This window comes from Echiichthys vipera (assembly GCF_963691815.1).
Source record: "Echiichthys vipera genome assembly, chromosome: 12".
In the NCBI taxonomy this organism is placed as follows: Eukaryota; Metazoa; Chordata; class Actinopteri; order Perciformes; family Trachinidae; genus Echiichthys; species Echiichthys vipera.
The window spans coordinates 20540791-20567382 of record NC_139837.1 but is presented as its reverse complement, the minus strand read 5'-3'; the positions used below and the strand labels follow the sequence as shown (position 1 = coordinate 20567382).

General features: G+C 41.5%; 1 protein-coding gene across 3 annotated transcripts in view; it reads right to left on the bottom strand.

Annotated features, from left to right (window-relative positions):
- Nucleotides 1-26592, bottom strand: part of slc8a3 (solute carrier family 8 member 3) — a 136808-nt gene that overhangs the window by 42971 nt on the left and 67245 nt on the right. For all 3 annotated transcript variants that reach the window (XR_014593419.1, XM_083924200.1, XM_083924199.1), the window contains one exon: nt 11592-11698. Coding sequence is in view for 2 of the 3 variants with exons in the window: in XM_083924200.1 (XP_083780326.1) it covers nt 11592-11698 (107 nt within the window). In the remaining variant the exon portion in view is untranslated. The remainder of the gene's footprint in view (nt 1-11591; nt 11699-26592) is intronic.

Here is a 26592-nt window from a genome sequence, read left to right as displayed (position 1 = left end):
TAATCCAGAAATATATTTGGTGTTACATGTAGATCCCTCCTCTTCTACACATTTACTCATGCAACAACATAAACAAGAAGAATGCTCTTCTCTCTGGTCTACAACTCCAACTGACAAAAATCCAGCTGCCTGAAGGACATCACGGCTGTTTTAAAATCACTGCACAGGCTAGCTGTTATAGAACTGGTTTGAAGATTACTTTATTGGTCTACAAATCACTAAATGGCCTTGCCTCAGAGTTGTCTCTTGGTTGTTGGGTCTGGTTAAATGCTGCATTCACGTGGTGTTGAAATAACTGGAAAAATGTGTTCTGGACGGGGAAAATTCACATAAACACCGCCTCAAGTCAGAACTCGGAAAATCATGGGTACATGACTTGCCGAGTTGTTGTTATAGTATGCAGAAACATGGCAAATAAAAGTAAATTTGGGTGGATGGCAATAAACTTTTTTATTAATCCACGTATTGTATATACATTTTTTGCTCACGTCATTTTTAATATAGGATATAGTACAGTGAACACACATACTTTCCCTACATAGGGCGATGAACCTTGGCAGTAACGGAGGATTAATGCTCCGTTAGTTAGACTAATTTACATTGCAGCGCGCATCCAGTACCCTGCGTTTGTGTGCTATGACTAATGGTGCGTTTAAGTTGTGCTTGAATTGTTGAAATTTCCAAACTCCAAGTCCGAATGTTTATCAGAACACCTCACAGGCTGCTCTCGCAGTCGGATCTCCAAATCTGAGAGTCAGATTAACCACCAGCCAGACATTGAAATAATGCTGAAGCACATAAACAGTAGTTACATGTTTTGTTGTACGTTTGTGAGGCATGAAGGGCATGAAGTTTTTGTGGGTGATTGGCATTCCAGACAAATAACAGTTTCATCATATATAGCTAGAGTTTATCAGGTCGGCCTTTGTTTAACAATGTTCATTGTTGTTTATCCATTATTTCAAATAAGAATTCTCCATCTTTTTTTCTGTGCAAACCATTGGCCCATAGGCGATTACAAAAGTAACTACCTGAGCGCTAGTTAAAGCCCAAATTACACAAAAATAACTTATTGAGTTGAAATCATTTACTAACAGCTTGGTCCCCCCCAGTTCAAAAACCTCATCTGCCCCTGCTGATGAGTCGGAGGGCGGAGGATGTGAATGTGGCAGAGAGTGGATCTTTAAAAGGAATCTATGTCTCATCTCATCTTCATCCGCTTATCCGGGGTCGGGTCGCGGGGGCAGCAGCTTTAGCAGGGGACCCCAAACTTCCCTTTCCCGGGCCACATTAACCAGGAATCTATGTGTTTATTTCAATTTGCATTTTACAGTTATTAAAAACGTATTATTTAAAACTCTTCTTTTTAACTGATTCTTATTTATGCACAGCATTTGAAGTTTCATTCTGATGTATGACTCGTGCTTTATATATAAAGTTAGTTTGATTGATTGATTGATTGATTGAAGAAGAGCAGCTTCATAAAATCACAACTAGATACAGCCACCCTATTAGAAATTCAGTGTAATTTGATCGCAGCAGCAGCAGCAGCAGCAGCAGCGGCAGCAGCAGCATCAGCAGCAGCAGCAGCAGCAGCAGCAGCAGCAGCAGCAGCAGCAGCAGCAGCAGCAGCAGCAGCAGCAGCAGCAGCAGCAGGATGTCGGGGCCAGTGATGGAAAACCATCTGAATTCCTCCTCAAATGCAGCCGTTCTCAAACCTTTTGACTTGTGTCTATTTACAATCCTCATAGTCACAAGTTGCATATGTTTATGAGCTGTGAGAAATATTTTTTGCCATTTGAATAATTCATTAACACCACTACTTCAGCTCCTACTGCACTAGAACTACTACTTTATACTTTATACCACTGGTTACTTTAACAGCAACAGCTACTTCTGACAACTGTTAGTACAGTTTTACTGCTGCTGCTGCTGCTGCTGCTGCTATTCAGCCTCAAAAGGTTAAAATTGTAAACTGTGAACCCTTTTTGCTTCTACTCATTAGACTGAAGCCGCTTTCAAAAAAACCCCAAAAAACATATTATTTTTCTCATACTATCTGTCTGAATATACCTGTAGTGCTTCCTCTATGTACATTTTACAGCAGCAGCCCGCCCTGGGTCATTTTTCGTGTGATTCATTTGCAAAAGCTACGTTATTTTATTTTCTGATCAAGGTCGATTTTCCTGAGCTTTTGCACCGCTAATAAAGACACCAACCAATCACGTTGCGTTGCTTACTTATGAGGATTATAAGACAACAACACAGAGCTCTGCTACTAGACCTCATACATCCATGGAAGACTATTTCACTCCTTCATCCTCTGTGAAAGTGAATGATATTACCAAAAACATTACTTCAATAAATGTCAGTTAAATAACTATGTATTTAAAGATACCTGATTGCATTTTCAGATGAGTTTGTTAAAATATTTTTCAAAGAAGGGAAAGATGCCAGCTATCTAACCTTATTCCGGGAGCAGGTTTACTACTACTACTGAAGAAATCCGAGATGTGTCCTAGAGGAAACACTGACCTGTATTTAAGGCTCTGTTTTAGCGCCTGTCTCTTTAGACCCCCTCCAGAAAAAGCCCTGTCTGCTCTGAAAGGCACACCTTTGCAAATGTTGTTCTCAAGCCGCTTGTAGAGATCCTAAGATGGGGGCGGTATATTAAAATGAGGCTGAATGTGACATAAGAAGGGGAGCCAAAGCTGAATGGCTTGTTGAATCTCATGTTTTCTGATTGAGGCTGCCCACTTGTGACTGTTGTCTTTTTTCCACATGTGTGGGGTAGTAGACATCCAGACTTCCATGTGCACGAGCATTGAAAAAGGTGAGTTTTTCATGATGTCCCCTTTAAAATCGTAGGTTTGCAGTTGTGTTTCTGACTGAGTGAACGCCAATTTAATGTAGTGCAGTAATTTCCATCTACACTCATTTACAAATACCTATACTTATTCTAGGAAGTCAGAGTTGTGATCCATGCAAACTCCATCTGGCCTGGAGTTCAGAGCAGCTTTGGCTTTAGCATCTCTCCACAACATGACTCAAAGCTCATTTGAAGGTAATGCATTTATGTATGTGCGTGTATGTGTGTGTATGTGTACAAGAGATTGAGAGGACTGGAAGAAGGGCCCAGCCAAGCTCAAACAACAGCATGTAAAGCGCCCTCAGATGCCACGAGAGCTCACTCTGAGTGAAGAGGCTGACAGGTGGCACATTTACCCATGCTAGGCCTGATCTGAATGGAAAGTGGCAGGGTGGGAGATGGATTACCACGGGGGGCGGGAGGGGGGGGGGGGGGGGTGCATACATCCTACAGCCACGCATGCATGAACAAGCACACTGACACATGCAGACACGCGCATGTGATAATATAATACTTCCAGAATACTCACTTTAGTTTTCTCATTTAGTTTTATGCACACATAGAAAGAAACAAATGATGTTAACAATCAGTGTATTTAAATGTAGTTCATAAATCAGATTATAATCAGGTAAAGGGCATACTCCAGTTGCAAAAACCGCACCCTGGGTAAAATCGGAGTTCTCATACCCCGATTAACAGGGCTAGATAACTCCTTCAGTACCCTGATTATTCATGCATGTAAACAGCATTCTCAGATTATGATTCGGTTACGCGTCTGTGCATGCTATGTCGGTTATAACTCCCCCTCCCCATTCCACAGCAGTGGTTTCTGAACCGGAAATAGAATAAATCAGGAAGCACCGGCGCAGAGACAACGTGAAAATAACAACACAACAACAACAAAACAAGCTGTACCTTTAAACCGAGGGAGGACTTCCAAGTAACATCACTACCAATAAGACCCGTTTCTGTCGTAATTCTGTCCGTATTCCGACTAGCTGTATGTTAGCGGAGCGCCACCTACTGTACCGGAGGTCAAGTTACTAGTCATTTTCCCATTGTCCCACGCTAATGTAAACGAGGGGAACTTCAATAATCTGATAATTCCCATAACCAGGCTAAGACCATTTTGGGGTTACTGCTGTGCATGTAAACGCACTGAAGGATGATGCTGACTGCTTGTAGCACACTTTTCGCAGTGTCATTTGAAGGTCCTACACTTCCGAGCCATCCTTCCTTCTCATCTCCTGATTTTTTTAGACACTTCAGAGCAGCTCACTCTGTCCTCTCTTTCCTTCTTTTCTCACTCTGTCCATTCTTAACAGGGTTTCGGCACAGTGTGTCCTTCAGACCTTGGCATGACAATTTTTAGCCTCAGGAAGAAGACTCATCATTTATTTACTGCATCTTATTCTACTTAATATCCCTTACTGATAACAAACTGGGAAAAAACAAGTACAAGTTCAGCACAAGTTCTTTATCGAGCAGAAATTAGACTCAGCTTCTCAAATGTGAGGATGTTCTTATTGTTTCAATTTAATATTACACTATGTATCCATCCATTATCTGAAACTGCTAATCCTCCACAGGGGTGTGAGGTGCTGGAGCCGATCCCAGCTGACATTGGGCGAGAGGCGGGGTACACCCTTGACAGGTCGCAAGACTGTCACAGGGCTGACACATCGAGATAGACAACCATTAAAACTCACATTCACACCTGCAGCCAATTAACAAGCCAATTACTAACCTAACCTGCATGTCCTTGGACTGTGAGAGGAAGCCAGAGAACCCGGAGATAACCCACACTGATATAATATACACACTAATATATATATATATATATATATATATATATATATATATATATATATTGCTGAGCAGTAGAGTAGAATAACTTGGTGTTCATTGATTTCTGTGTGGGGTGGTTTTAATTTTGCCCAACAGAGAGGTTAGAGGTCACAGTCAGATACAGAGCAGCACCCCTGCAGGGTACACTGTCTTCTTTCAGTTGGATAGATACTTGCTGACACAAGGGAATGACCTCTGACTCTCTGGTTCAAAGGTCTGCAGTTGTACCACCCTGTATTCAATACATGTAAAAGGAAATATACTGTCCAAACCAGTATTAATGAAGTCTGTTGTCCTAGTGCTTTCTGTGTCAGTATTGAAGGCCTGCAGTTGTTTGTAGTTTAGAGTTTTGCACTTTTACACACTTTGTTAGTTTCCCTTGGTCCACACTATGATGCCAAAGATGATGCTGTTCAAGTTCAAACTGCTCACCAACGAGAAAACGAGAGGTCACTCTAATTGTGATGAGGCCTGACGAGTAGCGCGTGTGATTTTTAGTAACCCCCACTTTTTGTAAGTGTGAGAGCAAATCAAACTTAAGCTAAAGATGATGGACTTCAGAAAATCTTAAGACATTGCTTCATATAAGGACCACTGCAGGCTGTAGGTTCAGAAAGACAATCAGAATGGATTTGTTGCTTAGGGTTTCACGTACAGGGAATTTTTCAAGAACATAAACATAGAAGAGAAAAATTGTAATAAAATATGAAAAATATTCTTTTAAAACACTATAACTCATATTATAACCAAATATGACAAATATAACTGTATTAGAGCTGAAAAGCTGTGGGGTTTTGTGCAGAATAAGCAAAACAATATATTAACGGGATGTGTACAAGTTCACAGTATAGATAATAGTCCAAGATGTGCGTTAATGTAACGTAAGTTGTGCTCAGTTCAACTGTAATGCTATGATGAGTTACCTCTGATTATCAGTTTTAAAATAAGAAAAACTCTGAAGTGTTAAGTATGCGCTTGGCTAAGATACCATTGTAACTCCAAAATAAAGATGATGCCGTGCATTTCCAGATGGTCTTAGTTTATCTACCACGTGAATGTGAATGAAAATTTTGTCAGCAAAGTAAATGTATCTATCAGACATCAACATGTCTCAGGCCAAAACAAGTCAAAACAAAGTCCTTCTCATCTCCTGATTTTTTTAGACACTTCAGAGCAGCTCACTCTGTCCTCTCTTTCCTTCTTTTCTCACTCTGTCCATTCTTAACAGGGTTTCGGCACAGTGTGTCCTTCAGACCTTGGCATGACAATTTTTAGCCTCAGGAAGAAGACTCATCATTTATTTACTGCATCTTATTCTACTTAATATCCCTTACTGATAACAAACTGGGAAAAAACAAGTACAAGTTCAGCACAAGTTCTTTATCGAGCAGAAATTAGACTCAGCTTCTCAAATGTGAGGATGTTCTTATTGTTTCAATTTAATATTACACTATGTATCCATCCATTATCTGAAACTGCTAATCCTCCACAGGGGTGTGAGGTGCTGGAGCCGATCCCAGCTGACATTGGGCGAGAGGCGGGGTACACCCTTGACAGGTCGCAAGACTGTCACAGGGCTGACACATCGAGATAGACAACCATTAAAACTCACATTCACACCTGCAGCCAATTAACAAGCCAATTACTAACCTAACCTGCATGTCCTTGGACTGTGAGAGGAAGCCAGAGAACCCGGAGATAACCCACACTGATATAATATACACACTAATATATATATATATATATATATATATATATATATATATTGCTGAGCAGTAGAGTAGAATAACTTGGTGTTCATTGATTTCTGTGTGGGGTGGTTTTAATTTTGCCCAACAGAGAGGTTAGAGGTCACAGTCAGATACAGAGCAGCACCCCTGCAGGGTACACTGTCTTCTTTCAGTTGGATAGATACTTGCTGACACAAGGGAATGACCTCTGACTCTCTGGTTCAAAGGTCTGCAGTTGTACCACCCTGTATTCAATACATGTAAAAGGAAATATACTGTCCAAACCAGTATTAATGAAGTCTGTTGTCCTAGTGCTTTCTGTGTCAGTATTGAAGGCCTGCAGTTGTTTGTAGTTTAGAGTTTTGCACTTTTACACACTTTGTTAGTTTCCCTTGGTCCACACTATGATGCCAAAGATGATGCTGTTCAAGTTCAAACTGCTCACCAACGAGAAAACGAGAGGTCACTCTAATTGTGATGAGGCCTGACGAGTAGCGCGTGTGATTTTTAGTAACCCCCACTTTTTGTAAGTGTGAGAGCAAATCAAACTTAAGCTAAAGATGATGGACTTCAGAAAATCTTAAGACATTGCTTCATATAAGGACCACTGCAGGCTGTAGGTTCAGAAAGACAATCAGAATGGATTTGTTGCTTAGGGTTTCACGTACAGGGAATTTTTCAAGAACATAAACATAGAAGAGAAAAATTGTAATAAAATATGAAAAATATTCTTTTAAAACACTATAACTCATATTATAACCAAATATGACAAATATAACTGTATTAGAGCTGAAAAGCTGTGGGGTTTTGTGCAGAATAAGCAAAACAATATATTAACGGGATGTGTACAAGTTCACAGTATAGATAATAGTCCAAGATGTGCGTTAATGTAACGTAAGTTGTGCTCAGTTCAACTGTAATGCTATGATGAGTTACCTCTGATTATCAGTTTTAAAATAAGAAAAACTCTGAAGTGTTAAGTATGCGCTTGGCTAAGATACCATTGTAACTCCCAAATAAAAATGATGCCGTGCATTTCCAGATGGTCTTAGTTTATCTACCACGTGAATGTGAATGAAAATTTTGTCAGCAAAGTAAATGTATCTATCAGACATCAACATGTCTCAGGCCAAAACAAGTCAAAACAAAGTCCTGTAATGCCATGGACAGACTGACTCCCATTCTGAATCTGCAGTGTTCACTGCAGCATCAGCATCGAGGCTTGCCTGGCCACCTCACCAGAGGTGCTAATGGTATTGACCACTTCAGTATAAGTTAGAGAAGGGCATAACTGGTGCCTGCAGTAAACAACTCCAGGCTGACAGGTCAGGGTGACTGTTGCCTTGATTGCTTTCATTACTCACACACTGTCCAAAGTCAGACCTGCCAGCTTAGAGCTCGCTCACATCTGCCAGGTTCTGCTATCCGCGTCCCACTGTATGAACAAATCTGGAAAGAGTTGCAAAGAGTGATGCAACTGCTCGTAAAAACATCAGAGAGTTATAAATGAGATCTGAGAATTAGTTTTGTGTTTCTATTTTGGTCAGCTGTAACAGAGAAAAAGTAGTTAAACAAAAAAGAGAGGGAACGGGTGCGTTTGGAAAATGAAGCAAGGCTGTTGAATATGAAAAAAAACAAAAAAAAAAAACAAAGCCTCTCATCGAATATTCATCAAGTCTGCTCCTCCACTCTGGCTTTAATAAGGAGAAAACAAACCCAATCAGCCCCACATCAGTGGTTATGAACAACAATATAATCGCCACATTATATATGAAAAGTGAGAAATTATCATATCATTCACATTGCTGGGATCCAGCAGCACCTACTGTGGCAACCGGAGAATATATGTAACCCCTCTGCTAAGCACTGGCTTGAGTTTTCTCTAATTTTGAATCAAAGCAATTTCATCAGCACGAGCGCATTCATAAAAGATGATCCTGCATGGGAAATAATACAGAAAAGCTTTTTCATTACCTCCTCATCATATATAGATCAAACATTTAATACCCTTGATCAAACATTCATTAGCTCCTGCATTTAAAAAAAGTAAGTAGATGTATCTCGTATTACTCATTGTCAACACTGTCTGCACTTTCATTAGCAGGCACAGTCATCCCTCTAGTATCAGAATGAGAAACATTTAAATAATTTTGTGTAATAAATATAAACAAATATGTCAACGGAGAAATGGGTGCAAATGTGTTACACCAGGAAAGACAACCTTTACAGGATGTAGTTTGAAACCCCAAGTTTTATTGTATATCTTTGTCTAGGTGCAGGATGCTCTCAAGCTCCTGGAGCCAGAAAACACACGCACAGTTTCACTTTCTTTCCGCTGTCAGTGTATGACCCAAACAAAGCAGCTGTTTGGATCTCTTCAGACTAAACCTGGCCATTGGCATGTGTCATCTCTAGCTCCAGCTGTCATTACCTATCTTCATCTCTCCCTCCGTCTGAGCAGATACTTCTCTCTCTTCCTTCCACTTCCCTATTCTCTCTGCAACAATCCTGACTTGTGTTTGGTGCACTGAACTCCACAATCCAGCTGCAGAAACCTCCATGGTTGTGAGAAATGCAGAATGGCATGTGTCTTTGCCCCGTATGCTTCTTTTTCTGTCAGTACCTGCAGACTTGATTGGACTAAAACCATATTTTTTGGGGTTACTGGGGGAAAACTGCAAGCTAATTAGTTGCCAACCACTTATTATATATATTCTAACAAGAGCAGGAACATCTCATCTGTAGAACACATTTTAAGCGTGTCGGAGTAACTTTTGCTTAACAGCAGACTCTGTGGCCACAAGTGGCAATTATATGACACAAATTGGCACATGTGTTTACTTCTTCTTCTGAAATGTTTATCTGTGACATACTAGGATATAGTGTAACAGTAGCACAAGTACAGAGTAAAAAATGTCAGATAAATAATTCAAGCCTGCAAGACTCTTCTACTTACGCCCCATTCCAGTCAGGCTCCCCACATTGACTGGCTTTGGACTGTTGCTGAAATACGTCCACGTACAAAGATGCCGTAGCTGAAATAATACACCTAGCAAGTAAAAAGGGAGCTGTGTTTGTTCTGGATAAAAAACACCAAATGGAGATAACCCTTTTTAAAAAAAAAAACAAACTCTGTGTATATCATTAACTCTTGAAAACAAAAACGACTCAAATTTGTTGAGAAATTTGAACGTTTACGCCATAAACACAGCTATCCTCTCCAGTCTTCTGTTGGTACAGGAGTTTCTTTGTACTATTTATTGTACAGTATTTAATGGTGTTTTTGTAACACTGTGTAGCTGGCCAAGTGTGGGTCTGGCAGTTGTGGCAAAATTGTTGCAATACCGGGAGAAGTTCTCCCAGTTTAGGAAGTACATCTCAATGGGTAACAGTCTTTGACACCGGCAGCCGTACGGCTGGTAGCTGTGGCAGCAGGTAGAGGCGCCCAGTAGCTTGGTGTGCCTGCGGTGACTTTTGCTGCCCCGTATGTAATTAAGCTAGCATGGTTGAATCCTCCTTATGTCCCTTTGTCCTTCTTGGAAAGAATGCAGGTTTAAGGCACTCTCGTATAGGCTTCACTTGCAAAAGCTACGTCCATTTTTATAATACGATGCCAATGAACAAAACCATTTAAAATTATGAGTTGAGCGAGGGTTCATCTGGTGCGTGAGTCACATGTTGGATGCTCAACTTTATCCCAGCACTGTACATCCGGTAAACTGGACTTGGTTACAGGTATTTGTTTGGGAATCAATAGTCAGTGAAGATGCTAAACAATATCATAATACATAGCAAATGCATTTGTTCATTTTTCTGCAAGCATATTTGCATGTGTCAACATTAGCTTTCACATTTTAGATATTTCTTTTGGCTCCTGTCCAGAGAAGTGAACAACTAATGCAAGAGTGGAACAAGTTTTAAAACTGAGTTTACTGATATTACAAACACCCAAAAAGAGATGTGTGACAAACAGCTTGTGAGTGTGTTTATTCATTTGTTTGTGTGTGTGTAAACCCGGCATCAACACAGAAAAGGAATATAAAAACAAGAAGCATCATAGAGGAGCGGAGGAGTGTTTGGGTTGAAGCAGCTGTCACTCATAAAGACCTGAATAGTAGCTTCTCTTCATCATGACTCTTACTCTGAGAACACAGGGAGTGTGTGCGACTCAGACAGCGCTGCCAGACCCATAAAAGTAAACATAATGAGCTGTAGTGTTTGGAGGCAACAGCCAAGTGTTAGACTCTGCACCCTCCTCACCGGCTTGTGAGCCTCTCCTGTCCCCTGGCGTTAAGCGTGGTTAGATAACACTGCATTAGATAACGGAGTAAGGAATCTTCAGAAAATGCCTGTTGGCGTCTTTTAGCAGACATTCACAACGACAAGCTGGAAACAAGAGAACAAACAAAACTTATGACGAAAACTAACTCTGATTTGGATTCTTCCACGTCCTACTTTTATTTCTATATTCACCTTGCTGCAAAAAAGACGCCTAAAGAAGCTTTGGTGTGCAGCGGAATACAATCGTGCAGTGACTAACCAAAGGATACCTCAATGTGAAGTGCACACAAGATCAGAAAAAAAGAGCTTGTTTCAAACAAACAGTTCAATTCAAACAGTCCTGCGAGTTATACAGTCTTATAACGAAAAATAAATCAATAATCTCATTTCACCAACAGCGGTTTGCTTGCATTTTTCAACCAAGCAGGCACATACTTAAACATAGCTACTGCATTTAGGTAATACGTGTCTTTACATAATAATGGCTACTTGCTCCGTGGAGATGGTAAATGATAGCAGCTCCTAGACTCCCTGTTCTCTTTTTATGCAGATGACTCTGCCGTCTGGAGGGACTGTCATTATGATGGGGATGGAGCGAGTTTTGGGTGTAATATGTGCATGACTGTGAGATAAAGAGTCCTTGGGTGCACAGCGGTGTAAAAGTAGAGGGAGGCAGGAGGTGGTAAGGCGCCATGGAGGACATTCAGCACAGTGAAAGTTCAGGTAAAGCAAGTGGACAAAAAGGAGACAAAGAGGCCTGGGAAGAGACAGAGGCTGCTAACAGTGAGAGAAAAGACACTGACAACACGTGAGAGCAAGAGACAGAGAAAGCAATAAGAGAAGAAATAGGTTCATTACTGCACCTTTCTGCAGACTCATGTCTACCATGCGAGGCTCGGCCAGCTCCAGGAAGAAGTTCTTGTTTTTCTCATACTCCTCATCGTCAATAATTTTCACGTGAATAAGTTTGCTGCAAGAGGAATAATGGAGGGGAGGAGGGGAAAGGAAGGGAAACAGGAAGAGGTGTGAAAGTGTAACAAGGACAGAGAGGGGGAAGAGGGAAAGAGAAGAAGAGAAAGGTTAATTTGCGATGGAGGGACACAGGAAGTGCACTGTAAGTAGGATTAATAATCAGCATGGAAGAAAGGTTATAGGAGGTGAAAGGTCAGCTCGCTTGTCTGTCACCGGCTGGACTTGACACACTCGCTGGTTCCAGTGAGCTCATTGGCTGCCACGGGTGTCATGACAACCACATTTATCACGCCGTCTGATACAAATGGAGCAGAGGGCGAAAAGCGCTCCATGGCAGAGAGGATAAAAGAACACAATGAACTGAAAAACAGCAGAATGTAATCAATCAGGCTGTAAAAAAGTGTAAACGGACATTTCACAAGGGCAAAAAGGTGAGCCAACGATAAATGAAAGAAACTGTCACTATCTAAATCGATTTTTATGGCTCGATGTTTCAGTAACCCTTTCAATGAGACGGGTGGCTGGACACTGCGAGGACCCCCCCCCCCCCCCACACACACACACACACACACATATACACACACACATCAACATCACCACCTCTCGAGGCACAGACGAGGCAGATAAGAGAGAAGCAGCTTATTGCTGAGTTTATTGCTCCGGTTTGAGGAGAACACCCCTTTAATGAAGTCAAATGTCTGGAGGGGTGAGGCTCTTTCTCTGGAAAAGAGCTGCGCGTGACATCATCTCACAGAAACAGCTCAATATGGCACCTCAGCCCCGGCGGCGTTCTTGCCACTGATCGCCCTAATTGATCTTTTTAAAGAGTTATTGACGAGTGCAGGCAGTTAAGTGGTCAGTCGGTACCCAGATGTCTCCATGCCTCTCCATATCACAGTGGGAACTCCTTGAGGAATAGCTTAGTTGAATTCAATTGGACTCATGCAAACAACAACAACAACAACCACAACAATGCTCAAGACAAGTCATGGCACTCGCCGCATCCGCTCTCTCAGGCCTCAGAAAGCATTCCCTGCAAGCGGCTGACAAGTCAACAATAGTCGACAGCGGTGCAGCTAGCCCTGAAATAGGGATGACATACTTTATTATGTGTCTGGCATCTCATGGGAAGATGCTTTCCCTCTTCATCTGAGCAAAAATGCAATTTTTATGCATGTTATTTAGGGAGTATTTGGAAAGCGGGAGTTGAGCTAATAAGATAAGTGGCACTGCAGCATTCATTATGGATAGCTACTCATGTATCATGTATCATGTATCGAGTCAAAAAGCAGCTCCATCCCCTGACATCCCACTGATGTTCTTCCAGCACTGTGACACAAAGCATGGCTAGTGTCAGTCAAAGCACTGACACACGCAAACTCTGTCTTTCATACACCCACACAAACGAATACGCACCGGCACTGCACACACCATGTGTATAAAACTATTAATCTTACATCTTTAGAGGAATTAAAATGCCTTTCTATTGCTTCTGTAATACTTAGCTTAATCCCTTTCTCTGGCCGGTGTATATGTAGTTCTTGCCCTGGGGGGCTGGGCGGGGGGGGGGGGGGGTGCTGTCTACTATCTAAGATCCTTTTCGCACACTACAGACAGCAGAACAATCCAGTTCCCTTTCCCTCTCTCTTCATATCCCAGCGGCAGGGCTTTCCTCAGATTGCTGGGTGAGATGTCTACAGTGCCTTGCTTTTTTCACAAGGAATGAGAAGAGGGAAGCACCGGAGTCTAATGGACAAGTGGCATCTGGCAAACGCACACAGCCTGGCTGCAGCAATGAACAGCGATCTTGCCTGACATGCACGCAGGCACGGATAAACCACATAGCCTCACGCATTTACTGCATCACCATGCACACATGAAAAAACAGCCATGCATGTAAGTACATGGCCGATTAACCTGCTAGAGGTCCCTGGGGAAAAAATAAGTGGGGCTTTACTAACCCCCCTGTTCCTTCCCTTTTCTGTGTAATGTGTATTGCTTTTCAATGCTAGACTGACCTTATTTGATTAAACATGATAATTTAGGAATTAGCAGCAAACTCTCTGACATAACTGATTTTCTGGCCACTGTGGGGCAGCACAACAAACCGTAAACACAACAGTGACATACATTCATACATTCATTTGGAGTCGTGTTTGTGCAACATTTACTGTACTTTTAGCTTTTGTCTATGGTCTCTACTAACTGCGGCGGGAAATATCTGACTCTTTAGCTGCTAAATGCTCTACTATGTTCAGCAGCTATGGTGCTAACTTAGGTGCTAACTAGCTGAATGGTGCTAAAAAGCAACATAAAGCTGTGGAGAACTGCAGTGTGTTGATAATTATCTGTGGGGTTGTCACTACGAGTGATCCCTTTCACATTACACATCATTTTGTCCATTGTTAATATAAAAATATTGATCAGAGCAGCTTTAAAACAAGGATTCAAGATTGAGTAATAAAGCAGAAGCTACCTTAAGGGTCTTCATCACGTTAACTGATGTTGTGCTTTTGTGCCAAATAAACTTTCCATTCAATTAGAACCAACCAGTCAACACACAGAGTTCTGGGATCCTGAAGCAGTTGCCTGCCTGGTTGATTATCCAGCAATACACTAATTTAATAAACTAACAATATCTCAAAGCAAATAAACACATTTGAAGCAATTAAAGTTGAATTAGATCTAAAATTGTGTGCAAGAGTTTGTTTACGTGGCACTAATCTGACATGGGATTTATGGAAGTCCATAAAAAAAATCATCAGCAGGCATGTTAGCGAAACATTTGAGCAGCAACATATTGCGCCTTTGTGTGATATTTCTCTGGAGTTTGACAACATACATTAACTTGTCACCTACTGTACATTTTACACTGCCATGTTTACCCAGAGTGAGCTACTGCACCTGTAATTAGCCCTCATGATGTACAGGAGGGTAACAGAGCTGCTGTGGAAATTATAGTGTTTATGTGATTGTGACAGACTGCAGTTGTGGATCGTTTCTACTTGACACTGCAACATTTGATTCTCTGTACATGTGCGTATGCGTGTGTGTTAAAAATACAAAAAAAAAAATAGAGAACACTTCACCTTGGTTGTTGCTATGAGCCATTATGTCATTGTAGTAAATATTCCCACATGCCATAAACTCAGCATCTCATTCAGAAAGAAAAGGGAGAAACTGTAATTGGTGCCGGAAAGGAAAGGAGAAAAAGACATGACATCTGTTGTCAAAACGTGATCGACAGATTCCACCACATCCCTTAAACACGCACACACACAATGGCGCACACACATGCACACACGCACACACACACACACACACACACACACACACACACACACACACACACACACACACACACACACACCCGTATCACGGCACTGTGTGAAATAGATACGTTGGTCCTCTCCGCAAAATGCGTGACAGCCGCGTATGGAGGCAGGTATCTTTGACTGCATTTGCTTTGAACAATAAAATGATAATGAAAAAATCAAACATGAAATTCAATAAAATGAGCAAACACAAGGTTGAAACAAGGTTTTGTGGCATAAAGGGAAATTCCCTTTGTGCTGTGAATAAATCCCATAGACCACAAAACTTGCATTAAAGTAAAAAAGCACAGTGAAGTAATACCATTCACCTCACCAGTGCTCTCATTTGTTCAATTGAATTACACTAATGTGCCAAAGCTAACGTGATCTATTGATGCTAACATGCTAGACATAGCACCATTACGTTGAGTATTAGTGTGGGAAGTGCCACTGGGTAATGACAGGCGATTAGAGGGTTCACACCTCCGCTGCACTGGGCCGCCTGCAGTCAGAGGCCTCTGCCTTCCCCGAGAGCAGAGCAGATGGAGGAGAGGAAAGAAGAGATGACAACTGGGACGGGAGTGAGACATGAAAGTGGAGGTGTTGCAGGGAGCCAAAGAGAGATGAAGAGGCAGATGCAGAGTGTATGATTCTCCCTCTGTTCTGAAGCCAAAAACCACACTGTGGCTGAAGTTTGCTTTTGCTGCCCGCCTCCTCTCCATTTTCCAATACCTCTTCTTTGACAGCAGATTTACTGTTTTGGTCTCCTCTCTGGCTCCCATTCCACAAACACTATATAATACTGTGTAACCTCTAGGAGTGTGAAACCACTGTGTTGGAGTACCACATCAGAGGAAATGATATATGTGATATCCCATCTCCACTTCTGTGTCTGTGCAGACTGAGCCTCGAAATCGCTCAGCTTTTACTCTGCAAAGCTTTTCCTCTGTGTGAAGATTTTCACTCTCGGAGAAGATTTTCACAAAAAACAGGCGGATTTATGTACTCCAGGCTAGAAAAGAGGCAGCAGCTAAAAAGTGCTGCAATTAATTCCGACCTTTTTCTCTCTCCCTGGTCCTCCGTATAAAAACACCTGCTGCCACCGACCCCCGGCTCTTCTGCTTTGAACTGAACATAACCTTTCCAAAATCTCTTGAAAGTTTCCCTTGCTTCCATCTTTTTCCTTAATCTACTGAGTGCTTTTCAGTCGCTTTTCACCCTTACGCAACACTGCATTTAACCACCGCTGAAGCATGTGTGCAAGTTGGGGGCGGGGCGGGGGCTGAAGCATGGTTTTTAAGCAGCACATCATTTTCACCTCACTGCAGTATGGAGCCCTTGAGCCCTTGATGGCGACAGCATTAGGAGTTCTGTTCTTAAAAAGTTTGAGTAGAAAACATCTTCTTGCTATAAGTAAACTGACCTGTACGGAGGCCAGGAAATTTAATTATAGACAAGCAAACATGACATGAAACAATAATCATTAAAAAAAACAAGCTCTCTAACCATCATGTCAGCCTCTGCAGATCATGGCAACGCCTCCACACAAAATCCCAAATAAAGTCACGCCAATAAAGACGGGAAGAGGACAAGGGGGGGAAAAAAGGCCCCAGTGCCTCGTGGGAAATCAGCGCCTTAATTAAGCAGGCCTGGTTTCTGTCACCAAGCGCAGGGATTATGGGCCTCGCTCATTATAGTCCTGATTATTGCTTTTCCCCAGCAATCACAGAAAAAAGCTAGAAAACACATTTGTCAATGATTTCTAGCCAATCTGATGACAAACTCACATCAGATTTAATATTCCACACCCACAAGGCCTGTATATGCCCCGTCCTCCCCTCATCCTCGTTTCCTTTTCTCTCCAAAGTCCGACTTTATTTCTTTTTATCCAGCGAGGCAAACAAATCAAACCACACTTGACCAACTGACAAAGAGCTAAAACTTTTATAAACAAGGAAGTAAAATCCCCTTCCAAATGGCAACTGGCCTGCTGAAGTCCGGCATCAATATTACATAAACCAAACACAAAAACGAGTCACACAGTCACACAAAACTCTACACTTGGCCACTTGCAAATTTGCCAGCCAAGGTTGCCAGATGCAATAGCTGTGACTGCAAAGATGTTTAAGGCAAAAACAATGAGAGTCAGTGCAACGGTGCCAGATGCTGTTTGAATAATACATGTCTGCCAAAGTGAATCTCAGTTTGGACACTCAAAATACAAGATATGTGCACTATATTGACACATTTACAAGTATACAAGCCCTGTTGTAAGTGTGCCTTGTTATGTTCAATCACACCGAGGCGGCGGGGTGGCCTTGTGCCCAAAGAGACAGTCTTTCATCCAAATTCAAGCCCCCGTTTTGGCAAGCTTTCTCCCTGATGAAGTGTCCTTGAGCATGAAGGGTGCGACACTAGAAGCAATTTTAGTTTGTCTTTTTTTTTTTTTTTTTAAAGAGAGGGAGATTTATTTGTGTGCTGTTTACGCGCCGAGAGTTAGAGGAAATTAATCAGTTCACTCTTGTTTTGTGTCCGCTGTCCAATCAGAGCAGGCGACAGATGGCAGTTGGGTGATTTAGCAATAATACAAATGGAAGACAGACATGGAGTTGCTGCTAATGATGATTCATTGGTGACGTAACAACAATTTAACTAAATAGCAAACGTTCACTTGATGGCTGCAAAAGGTGAAGTTGAAATAAATAAAAGTGGAGGCGTGGTGGAGTTGACCAGAGACCGCTTTGCAAATCGTTTATTTCTTTTTATCATCGTTTTCATCATTTTTCATCCGACATGTTTAATGATTACTGTAATTTGGTGATTTAATGTAAAAAGAAGTTCTAATATCGTTTTATAAATATATGGCTCTACCCAAACAAACTCATCCAAAGTTTTCACCAGAAATATGAAGCCAACAAATCAAATTCACCGACGTAATGATTTGTCCCTTCATTGACATAGGTGAACATAAAAGGCAGATTGGGCTGGTTGGTCAGACAAAGCAAGTCATTTAAAGAAGTCACCTTTGGGGAATTATGACTGGCATTTTCTTTTTAACTACTTTCTGACATTTGAACTGATTATGAAAACAATCATGAGTTGCAGCTCTCCTCTGAATTCACTCCCTCCCCTGTGCCTCTGATCTTGTCTTTGTTCTGCCTGTTTTGGCTCCCAATAAGCGACCGTAAATGCTGGTTTCCAAACAACCAGTTAGAAACCAGCGATTGATGTCACATTCACCTCGTCCACTGTTATTTACTGTCAGCAACGCGGTGTGCTCAGCCTTCAGCCCGAGCAATCGACCCCTAAATCACTACAAGCTCAAGGGACACGGAGCTGTAGTTGACTGTGGAGGAAGGGTGAGGGGTCACGGCAACAAAGTGATCAATAAAATATCATATGACTTTACAATATCTGTTAGAGGACATCTGCGGTGGATGTTTCATCAGGGTTTACAAGAGTTTACACACACACACGCACACACGCACGCACACGCACACACACACACACACGCACACACACGCACACGCACATGCACACACACACACACATGGAAAGGTGAAGCCTCGCAGCGAGGTGCGTGCTCCTGTGACTGACGTGTAATTCATGTTCAGGGCTCACAGAGAGGACCAAGCCAGGTTTATTTATACTGTTGCTAAGAGGAATCATGAGCACACGAAGCTGGACAAGGAGTCACATTATCCAAAATTCAAGGTGGGACTGCAGCTGTCCCTCCTCAGCCCTCTCACCTTCTTTAACTCAGCCTCGTCGTCTTACACAACCTGCATCCATCTCCGTGGGAACAGAGACGCTCTCATTTAGCTTCTACCTAGTGGGCAGCTGGTCAGGTTACAGCGTGTGTTAGATTTAAGAGAAGAGGAGCATGATCGCATGTGCCCTGAGTGACAGATATCTCCCCTGATCCCGTGCATCTCTCACATTCTCAGGACTCGAATATCTAATGAACCCGACCGGCTCTCATTCGCTGCTCTCGCTCTCACTTGTTGTCATGGATACAAAACCCCCTTTCACCAGCCCAGGCTCCCTTTCTAAATGCGACACATTTCACACGACCACTTTACGTAAAAAAAACCTAAAAGAACTTTAACCTTTTTCCATTTGTTTCCATTCATTCGGCTGCAACAAGCTAAACAGTGCAATGAAACTGTCCCTGGAGGGAATAAAGAGTCCTTACAGGTTTACCTCCGTCTGCTGACACACGCTCTCTTCATCTTCTGTGACAAACCCACGCACACACACACAGAAACCTTAGCAGCTGGTGCAGGTGGAGGAAGGGACAAGCAAGGGATCACACAATGGCAGCTCGCTTCCTGTGTCACACTGTTACTCCAGCTCTTAAACCCATTGTCCAAACACACTAGAGAAAGGCTTCACTTATGCCGCCTTTGTGCTGCGACTCCTCTTACATCAGGGGCATCCCTTTCACCCCAAAGATGGATAACACGGTGAACAACAAAGGGATGCTGAGGATAAAGACTTCTCGGCCCTGTGGAGAGCTGTCACCTAGCACCTAATCTGGATCAGCAAAAATCACGACGCCCAACTGGCTCGCTTTGTTTTCTGTCAATTATAATTGAGTAGTTGATGAGAGATTGAATCAACAAAAAATGTGGATATTCAAGTCATCGTTTAAGCCATTTATCAAGCAAAAATCTTTTCATTCTAATTTCTAAATTATGAGGGTTTCTGCTTTTCAGTTCTTTGTAGCATTATTGTCAGCTGAATCTTTTACGGGTTTTGGACAAGCACTTTGAATATGCCACCTTGGGCTCTAAGCCATTTTTATGCATTTTTCACTATTTTATGTCATTATGTAGGTCAAACAAAATGAGTAAATCCAAATAAAATTGAACTATTAGTAGCTTTAAAAGGTTCCATTTGTCAGGCCCGGGCAGAAATGAGGACTCAGATGTGGAGGTTCGCAGATCAAAACTGAATTTATTTCTTGAAGTCAAGAACGTGGCACAGAGCCAAAAAGGCCACAAACAAAAAATCACTCTGTCCAGGAGGAAGAAACAAAAAGCAAAGTTAAAAAATTTAACTCTAAACTAAGTCGCTCCGTACAGGGGGAATAACAAAAACAAAGTGAACAAAATAAGAAATAAAACAAAGTCGCTCCGATCAGCAGGAAAAAACAACGGAGAGAAGAGCAATCAAAAAGGTTAAACTTACTATGAGCAAACAGGGAATACAAACACCTGAGTGTGGATACAATGCACTCAATGGCATGAACAAGGCTGTTGAAAAGCGCTGGAAACACCAAGTACGAAATAATCTGGCACGGGACAGGGGAAAAGAAACTTTATACACATGAAGGGAGGGGGAACACAGTTGGAAAACAATCGGGGATCAGGGAATGAGTCAGACAGGTGACACAAGAGGAAGGGCTAGTGACCTGGAATGAGAGGAGAGTTACTTTTCAAAATAAAACAGGAAATTCACAAGACAAAAACCCAAAGACAGGACAGACTTCACCGCGCCGTGACACCATTAGAGGCTTTTGGTCACTAGTTGCACTACAGATGTTTACACGAGGGGTCCCCGGTGTGTTAATCTTGTGCACGAGCATAAAGACACGTTCGTATTCCTGCCAATGCTTTCACATCACAGTAGGATCAACAGGTGGTAACGCAGCAGTTTGACAACAAAAGGCAGGATTTAAACAAAGAATGTTTGAAATTGAATAAAATAGGATAATAAATTTCTCAGGATAATGTCCGTTCATCATACATTTATTTTTACACTGAAAAATGCTGCCAACTTAAGAGCTGCGATGATTAAGCCGTAGCTTTCACTGTTGTATATTGTATTCTGTGCATTTTTCTGCTGTAGTAGAATGGCTTTTCATTGATTAATCTACTTGTTATAATTTGTTTTACTGTGATTTTATACTGAAGACACTATGATGTCCAAGGCAAATTTCCCACTGGGAAAATAAAGTCCACCTTATCTTACTTGAGCATATAACCTGGAATCGATAATGAAATTAATTATAAGATGCAGCTCTCACTTTGTGTGATTCCCTCAGCTCAAATAATAAAACTCATCACCTCATGTCTCCTAGCAAACACCTTCCCTCTGAAGTAAAGTTATATCATGCAATAACAATAATTTTCCCAAAACAATTCAAATCAATAAGGCCAGAGAGAGAATTATGTAAAGCAGAGAAACAGAGAGCCCAGATAAACAGGAATACAAGGACATGGGGGACACAACTGAGAATAAAATGTACTTTCTAGAGAGACAAGAGACTGTCACTGATCCAAACAGAGAGGCCCGGCTGGCTGTGGGGAAAGGAGGGGAGTTGCTCAGTTCCACTTGTCATGCACCCTTGCAACACTGTCTCCATAAAAACATACTGACTGCCAGTACTGAAGGAGAAAAAGACAAAAAGAGAAGATGAAAAAAAGGGATAGGACATTCAAAGGTAAGGGGAGAGTCTGAAAAAACAGACAGCCATGCTCCATATTTTCGGAGCCAAGAGCGGGGCGAGCAGGGGGTAAAAAAAAAAAGGAAGTGAGCTATATTTTTTTGGATGTCTGGAGCGAGCCCAAAGGTCCTCCTCTACAAGGACACAATGCAATAAAACACTCAGAGATGAAAGTGTCTGATAGGGGGCGACAAGAGAGGGAGAGGAGGAAGAGAGGGAAGTAATAGAGGATGCAGTCAGGCCTCCAAAATGAAAGCTGGAGCAGCACCCTGGCGGTGGAGGAGATGTGTGAGTGTTTGTCTATGTGTGTGTGTGTTCGTTGGGCTAGGCTGAAGGCAAAAAATGCACGAGGGCTATTCTGGGTGCTGGGCGTGAGTCTGTGACTGCTTAGAGAGCCGGAGCCGGCCAAGTCAAACTGCCTGCAGCCAAATGACAAACACCATCATATGTGAATGACTTGGGAGAACGACAAGCTCCCCTTTGCATCGGGGAACAGTAAATCTGAGAAATGTAATGCATTGAAATAATAAAGCATGAACTTTATTATCTAGAAACCAGACAAACTATCGGATCTCCAGAAATAGAAATCTGGCTGTGGGTGTCGCGTTACATATGGACTGTATCATCTTCATGTAACCTTTTATCATTTCTTCTTTGGTGGGAATTTTACTTTTTTTCAAACATGTATGTTCGATATTCTAGTAATACTTTAATTAAACCCCTGATTTAGCATTTAAAAGCAGTGTTTCAACAAATGATACGTGTTTGAAGCAACAATGTGTGAGTAAAGATCATGTGAAGTGTTCATGACCAACAGTACACCTCCTGTGAATCTGTAACCGGAGCTGGTTGCAGCAGCTCTCCTTAAGTTCAAACTTGGCCTAGATAACTTTGTCTAGTGTTTACTAAATCTATATTTAAACGTTACTTAATTCACACAGTTTGCTCCACACAAACTGATTCTTGAGATTAGTGGTTGCAACTAAATATTTACACCCAGTAACTGACACGTACTATAGCTAACTGACAAAACAAACGTTAGCTTGCTAATATAGTCCCTAATATATATTAAACTGAAGAGTAAAAGAGGCCTTTCATCATAGATTTCAGAATACATTTCACAAAATAATGCAACACAAATCAGGCTAAATGACCAATTAGCTTCAGTTAGCTTAGCTCAACCGGATATTTCCCACTCATTTATAACCAAGTGAATACCACTAATTATGAAACACGTCACACACTTGTTAACTAGAGTTACAAATTATTAAATGTGTCTTTTGCATCCTAAAACTGTTATTTTATGGCAGTTATGCTGCAGCTGTTTTGCATTTTTGTTGATTGCTTTTAATTGGACATTGCTACACATGTTTCTTTTGGTGGAAATTGACATATCAATAAAAACTTTTATAGCTATGGCATTCGTTAGGTTTTAAGGAGGAATCTGATTTGTACATGACTTTGAACGTAGCTAGTTACTAATAATTTAAGACGTTTTTTTTTTCAACAGACTAGTGATTACTGCTGGAAACAAATCTAGGTGTATAAAGTGACTGAAAATAGAACAAAATATAAAAACAACACAGTGGAAGGAAAATACATATATTTAAAAATACATATTTTTTTATGCATATTAGTATTTATTATTTGAATTTGGAATCATACTGTTTTTTTTTCTGTTTGTGAGCAGGATTATGGAAAAACTACTGCCCAGAATTTCATCAAACAGGGTAAAAGGGTTTTCACAGGAGCAGCTACACAAATATTTTTCCCCTTCAGTTAACACTGCGAGATAGGGCATGGCCATGGTGGAGGTCAGCGCTCTTTAAGTGCCCTCTGAGTTATAGATATGTTCATTAGATTTATAAAGCAAGTATTTATTTATAATATTTAGCTATGCAAACTCCATTCACTGATGAGATGCATTTGAAAGCCCTGTGAGAAATGGTAAAAAAAAAAAGTAAGATCTTAGTGGAACTTGCATTGAGACTTTTTATTTTTGTCAAACGACTCGGACAGACTGTCCTGGAAGGCATTCATAGTGTTGCACCATGCACGTCTCTAAAGACTTCATTTCTTCCCAACTTTATTTTGTCTTCTTCGTTTATGTGGCTTCAGGTCGAAAGTCTCCAGCTCCTAATCATATGTACCCCATATATCTTTCACGCTGTCCTACAAGCTCTATTTGAACAGTAATAACTTGAACATATCCACACTATTCATTAGCCTTGAAGCCTTACGAGTTACTTTCATGGATGAAGATACAGAAATAGTCCACACAGTTCCACCAGGGCTGAAGAATTTCACTCCATCCAAATGGTACAGTGGCTGATTTCACTAATTAATTGCTTTTTCTCTGGTTGAAGGTGTGGTAATCAGTTAAATGAGCTGCTGTATTGTTTGGTTGGAATATAGATTTGCAGGCATTGAGCCTCAATTCAACTTGACAGAGAATCACGTCTCCACGCTGTTGTGGTTTGTGTCAAAGTTGTCAGACCAGAAAAAAAAGGTCCCCAATTCTTCATTGAAACGGACCATAACTGTCTACAGAACAATACTGTACCAAGATGTTTGACCTCAACTGCACAAATCAAAATGTACAAAGCAAACATAAAGGTCATGATACTGTCCGGAGGGGCTAAATGTGATAAATTATTGACGCCTTTGGAGCAATACTCTTCTTCTTCTTCTTTTCACCTCTTCTCCAGGGAAGACGCAGGGTCAGCTAGGAACATTTTTTTGTGCCACTTTATCACAAAACACAGATGGATTTTGATAAAAAGGTTTTTACATTTTTACCCAGAGTGTAGTATATCCACACAAAGTTATACTTCCTGCTGCAAGAAGACACTGATCACAATTCACAATATGAATTAAATTATGAGAAGAACAGTGAGCTGTTGTGACCTCTGTGTGACTATTGTGCTCTCATCGAGTCAGCTGACCAACCCACAGCACATGTCTCCCACATCTTCTGCTCTGCACATTAGTGTTACTACACATGCTTCTATTATTTCTGCATTTGCAGACAGGGACAGAGGAGGGAAAGGAATAAGAAGAAGAGAAAAAAAAAACCTGTGTCACGCCTCAGTGAATCTCTAATCAAGCAACAGAAAGCACATTCATGAGCATGAGTATGTGTGAGTTGGTGCAAATGTTCCTGTGCATTATTGTCTTTTAGTGCATTCAGTGGATGTCACCGCTTTTACAGTAATAGTGGAAGGAGCAGGTGTGGGGGAGGGGTCGGTTACTGTATGTGTGCTATTATATCTATCTTTGTTATGACCGTTTGAACTTGAAAGTCAAAGGTACCAGTTCCTGACCTGTAAATAACATTCACCAACAGCCAAATCTGAATTTTAGCTGGGAAATTGGTCCGACTTGGCTCTTAATACTGAAGTGCCTAACATACAAACATGGAGTCCACTTCTGCCAAAATCCGTTGTTTAAGGTAATCAAACTTAGTGATGGATACAGCACTATATACTGCAGTCAACGCACAGTATATTGTTTTTTGTTTGAGATTATCTTTTTGGCAAATTTCAAAACCTTTTAGTATATAGGACAGACAGGAAATGGGGTGAGAGAGAGGGGGGGAGACATGCAGCATAGGGCCGCAGGTCAGAGTCGAACCCACTGCCGCTGCCTCGAGGACCTTCAGTCTTGTTACATGATGGGGCTGCTCTAACCACTGTTCCACCGGCCGCCCCGACACACAGTATCTGGCCACACACACACACACACACACACACACACACACACACACACACACACACACACACACAAACACACACACACACACAAACATACACAGGGTAAAAACAATACTAGGAACGCTGTTGCGGCTGTCAATAACACATTACATTGCTTTGTTGTAAGTGGTCGTGAGGCAAAGAAAGGGTTGTGAACCACTGTGAGGAAATGCATTATGTCAATCAGAGTCCTCACAAAACTGTATAGAATTGCGGTTCAATGTGTGTATTTGTGTATGTGTGATTGGTTGGCAGTGGGGGGTGCATTTGATTTGCTGCAGAGGCAGAAAGACATCAATGATTGAGAAGTGGACGGCATAAGGAAGAGGCATACAGATCTAAAAATAGTCAGGGACATGGATTTTCTCTGGAGGGGGCTATGTGTGTGTTTGTGTGTGTGTGTGTGTGTGTGTGTGTCAGCTAGAATCTTCGACTACTCTGACACTGAATGGCTACACATATACACACGTAATACCGACACACACAAACACTTGGAAACACACCATGAAATTATGATCACTATTCACAGCCTGGGGTCTTGTACACACAATGCTCCACATTACACATACATATCACGCCTATGGCTGGTTTATACTGCAATTCTCTACAGTACATCACAGTTGCCCAGCCTTCAGGCTGGCAACCAATGTAGTGTCTTCTTATGTTAAAACGGGTCCCTTGATAAATTCATAATTATACAGAAATGACTGTGGAACGTCTTCCAATGGCCTTTGGGCTGCATAGAAGCGCTATAAACGTCAAACGGCTTGCCAATGAATTTCCATTGACCGGCTTATGAGAGCAGTTTTATTTCTGCCCTGTGGAGGATTAAAACGCTGCATGTAGTCTAAAGGCTCAGCCTAAACATTTTCCTCCATAGTTATTGGAGTCAAAGGGATTTTTTGGCCTGAACACATGGGCTGCTTGCCAAAAACAAAGGTTGTGAACTCCTGCTTTACATTAATTTACACCACAGCTGTAACACTCCTTAAGCTGTTAGTCCAGTGGGGCAAGCAGGTGCAAGATTGACTGTTTTGTCAGTAGACAGGAGGGTTGGGTGGAAGAATGGGTGTTAACAACAAGGTCAACCTTCTCTGAATCAATGGTCCTCTGTATCATATATATTCTTGTTCCAGTAGGTGCAGTGAGATGAACCCAAAGGAAGAAAAGAAATCATGACGGAAGCTAAGAAAGAAAGGCAGAAAAGTGCCAGAGAGGGACTGAGATTTCCACGGTGCGACAGTGTCACATGTATAATAAATAACGTATGAGTTTGTTTTGACTCTTAACATTGTTCTTGAACTTTCTGACTTAGTTTTGACCTTCATTTTTAACAGAAATCGTAATTTTGGACATATTTCTACCAATTTATCAT